General features: G+C 47.5%; 1 protein-coding gene across 1 annotated transcript in view; it reads left to right on the top strand.

The window, feature by feature from the left end:
* Window positions 1-4,005, top strand: part of LOC108797531 (non-structural maintenance of chromosomes element 3 homolog) — a 16,084-nt gene that overhangs the window by 8,263 nt on the left and 3,816 nt on the right. Inside the window, exon 5 of the mRNA XM_018569142.1 lies at window positions 3,146-3,225. Within this exon, the coding sequence (XP_018424644.1) occupies window positions 3,146-3,225 (80 nt within the window). The remainder of the gene's footprint in view (window positions 1-3,145; window positions 3,226-4,005) is intronic.

Here is a 4,005-nt window from a genome sequence, read left to right as displayed (position 1 = left end):
CTATGTTCTTACCAACAGACTAGAGCCTGTCCAAGAGGACGGAATGAAAGTGTGAGACATGAATACTAAACTTTTTACACGGGTGATGGGGAAAGGAGGGGGGTGGGGGAGGCTAGAGTTTCAGATCCATGATTGTGTCTGGTACATGGTGCTGCGTTTCTAGGTTTGCCCTTCGTTCTGTAATTTGGGAATACTATGGGGCTGATTTCATACATACCGTACATGCATAAAGTACATACCATACATAAAGTAAGACCTAACCCGAAAATAAGACCTACCCCGAAAATAAGACCTATCGCTATCTTCAGGGATTTCTGTAATATAAGACCTACCCCGAAAATAAGACCTAGTTCAGCGGTAGGGGGCGCACATGTACATGCACCCAAGCAGCCAGCAAGGGGTGTGTTGGAGTGAAGCGAGGAGTGTAAAAATCAATGATACCGGTATGTGCAGCTTGTCTCCTGTCTGCAAGATCGCAAAAAACTTTCTGACCGCCGCAGCTCCTTCATTCTCTCATCCCCTCCTGTTGGCCCGTCTGCCCCCGGGTCCTCGGCTTTTAGGAAATTAGAGCTGCCGCTGGAAAACTACGTTTCCCAGCAGGCCCAGCGGCATGGCCAGTGGGGTCAAAGCTGAGGTGATCTGATTGGCTCCCTGGATGGCATTACAGAGCTCCAGACAGCTGCAGCCAGGTACCGTACTGTGACAGTCACAGTACTATTCTTTCACTCCAATTCTCAGTACATTACATACCGGTGTCTCTGCTCTGTGTGACAGCAGTGTGCCTCGGGCACTTCGCATTATTTAAATTATGGTAGAAAAAAAGTATGTGAGGGGATCCTCAATGGGGAAAGTATGCAGTCTATAATGTCCCCATTGAGGATCCCCTCACATACTTTTTTTTCTACCATAATTTAAATAATGCGGTAGAGATAAAACTGTTTTATAAAACATCTCTAATTAATTGATGATGATAAAATATGCCGTGGAGGCTGAGGCACACTGCTGTCACACAGAGCAGAGATACCGGTATGTAATGTACTGGAGAAGGGGAAAAAAATAAGACCTAGTGTGTGTTTTGTTGGTTTTTTTTGGGGGGGAATATAAGACAGTGTCTTATTTTCGGGGAAACACGGTAGCTCACCCAGAATATAGTCTGACAAATGCCGGTCACAGAGCATTACTAGATGGAGCTGAGGAGGATGGGAAGTTCCTCAGCTACACAGCCCTTTGTGGTCTATCAGACACTAGATTGGTATGAATTCAGGGTTAAAGTGCTTCATTCATTCATGAAATCCAAGCTGCTTCCACCGCTATACTTGAATTGACCGAATTTCTAGTGTTTGATAGCTGGACTGCTGGTGACTGCCGCCGTCTTCTACGCCGGGGAGTATTGACGTTGGCTTCCAGAGGTAACTTTATCATTTCGGAAGACATATGAAGGAAACTTTGCTGCATTCAAATGTCATATATTTTAGGGCCTCACCGATATCAAGTACATGTACCGATACTTTTGAGCTCCAAGACTACACTAGAGAAAAATTAAAAAGTTAGGCGGCAGCTGTCATGTGTAAGGAGCACACGGAGCTCCCGGGATTTGTACATCTCTGTTTTAATGTACGATTTTGTTTTTATAAATATAAAGGGATGCACAGATACCAGTTTTGCGAGTACTGGTACTTGCCGAGTACTTACAAGTACGAGTACTGATACATTTGTGTTTAGTGTCATGTGACAGTTTTTCTAAAACAATACAGACTAATGATATCAGGACAGTGGTGGAGCGCCAGAGCCCGGTCCCATCTGCAGCCCCGGGAGTTCTCATGAAAATGCCAAGTATCGGCACTGGTACTCGAAGTATCTGTGCATCCCTAATATATTTCAATGATTTTATCTACTATTGTAAAGTAACATGGCATTTTTCAATATTTTTTGTTGGTGTTATTTGGCACCTTAAGTCCCGATTTCATAGATCCTTTCATTCTCAGGAGGATTCTTCTGAGAGGAGGCAATAAGGACTGGGCTATGCATGAAATTGTAGTGAGGGCCGTTCATTAAAGGAGAACTATGAGGTGAGCGATTTCCCTCCCCCCACTCATCCTCATAGTTGGAGCCGACCTGTGACAATGAGACTGTCACAGGTCGGCTCAGTAGATCGGGAAGTGAGCGCACACATACCGGCGTTCGCTCACTTCTCGATCCTGTCCCTGCAGAGAGAAGTGACTGTCACGGCTCCCTGCAGGGATCCCCCCCCCCCTCACTCTCTTCCTCCTGCTGTAGCTTGCTGTATAGTGAGCTTTATAAACTAGTGTCCTCCCCATGACCCAGAGGAAAACTATAGGGAAAAGCACTGACCCCATAGTTCTACTTTTAAACGCAATACCCTTTAGGCTGGGTTCACACCTAGGCGTATTGAATATGCGCGTTTGTCGCGCGTTTTTACCGAGGGCTATTTGGCTGTATCCCAATGGAAACGCGAGACCAAAACGCCCCAAAGAAGTACATGTACAGGCCGTTTTGTAGCGCGTTCAGACGGGCTGAACCATACCCATAGAAAACAATGGGATTTTCAAGTTTGTACGTTTTGTAGAGCGTTGAACGCGCTACAAAACGGAAAGGTGTGAACCAGGCCTTAACCATCAGCAATGGGTTTTCACAGAAACGAGAGCACTGTGACGGTGGTAGAAGACACCAGGAAGTGTCCAGTGGTCTAGGATCCCTGGATTATAAGGGGAATGGGGCGAGGAAGGACTGAAATGTGGGTGGTGAAGTGGTTGGTGGTTTGGACATCTTTCTCGGATCAATAAGCAGTCATTTTGGCAAAGCGGGTTCAGTATTGGAATTGTGAAGTTCTGGTGATCTGTAAATGCCTTTTTACTCTTCAAATCCTCCTGTTACAATTATCCGATGCGTGCTGCTGTCGGGTGTCCCCTTTTCTGGTGTGTAGCAGGAAATTACCCTTTTTATAGCAGCCAGCCGGAGAACCAGATTGTCTCTTCTGGCCGCCACCTTCAACATAACGCTGCCCTGTGGAGGAGTTGTGATCCCCAATGGCCGCGTCTATACAGCAGCACGGCGACTTTAGACAGAACAGACCGTGAAACGTAGATTTCTGTAACCTCCTGAAATTTTCCTTTTTGATTTTTAGGAACGACGACACTGCCAAGTTAGGATTGCTCACAGTCATTTTGAGCCTCATCTACATGAAGGGGAACACCGTCAAAGAATGTGAGTCATTACGTTTTTAGTTTTAAAGGAGAACTATGAGGGGGGGAGGGGCTTTTCACTCACCTCATAGTTCTAGCCGACCTGTGACAATGAGACTGTCACAGGTCGGCTCAGTAGATCGGGAGGTGAGGGAACAGATACCGGCGTTCGCTCACCTCTCGATCCTGTCACGGCTCTCTGCCATGACGGGAGGGGCTGGATTCCCCTCTCCCCGCTCCGATCTGCCAGCGCTGACTGGCGGAACGGACGGGGGAGGGGGCGGGTACATCTGGCTCTGCCTCTAGATAGGCAGAGCCAGCTGTCAGTCACGCAGCTGGGCGGATCCTGGCACAATTGTCGGGATCCGCTCCGGCAGCGGCGTCTCAGTATACCGCGAGCTGTAGCTCCCTATATACTGAGCTTAGGGTGACGGGAGGACGCTAGTTTGTGTCCTCCCGTTACCCTGAGGAGAACTATGGGGGAAAAGCCTTAACCCCATAGTTCTCCTTTTTTAAATGTTTTTTTTTTCAGGTTTCAGTCTCGAGTCCAAACCCTTCACCAGCTCTTGGGGCCGAGGCCTCTGTGTCCTGCGAGTAGCGTGAGCACTCTATAGTACACGTCTATTGACCATCCTGATCTTCAGATTGCAGAAATCTAACACGCATGGAAATATCGGGCCTGCTGTGAGAGGCTATGCGGGTATCAAATGCAGCAGATGTTCCAATGACTTTCCTCTGACATGTCTCACCAATTTGTGGCAAAAAAAACCAAACTGTTGGCATACCCTCCGTTGGCAAACCC

This window comes from Nanorana parkeri, unplaced genomic scaffold (genome assembly GCF_000935625.1).
Source record: "Nanorana parkeri isolate BGI_ZX_2015 unplaced genomic scaffold, ASM93562v1 scaffold1291, whole genome shotgun sequence".
NCBI classification, from domain to species: Eukaryota; Metazoa; Chordata; class Amphibia; order Anura; family Dicroglossidae; genus Nanorana; species Nanorana parkeri.
This window is presented reverse-complemented; position numbering and strand designations above follow the sequence as displayed.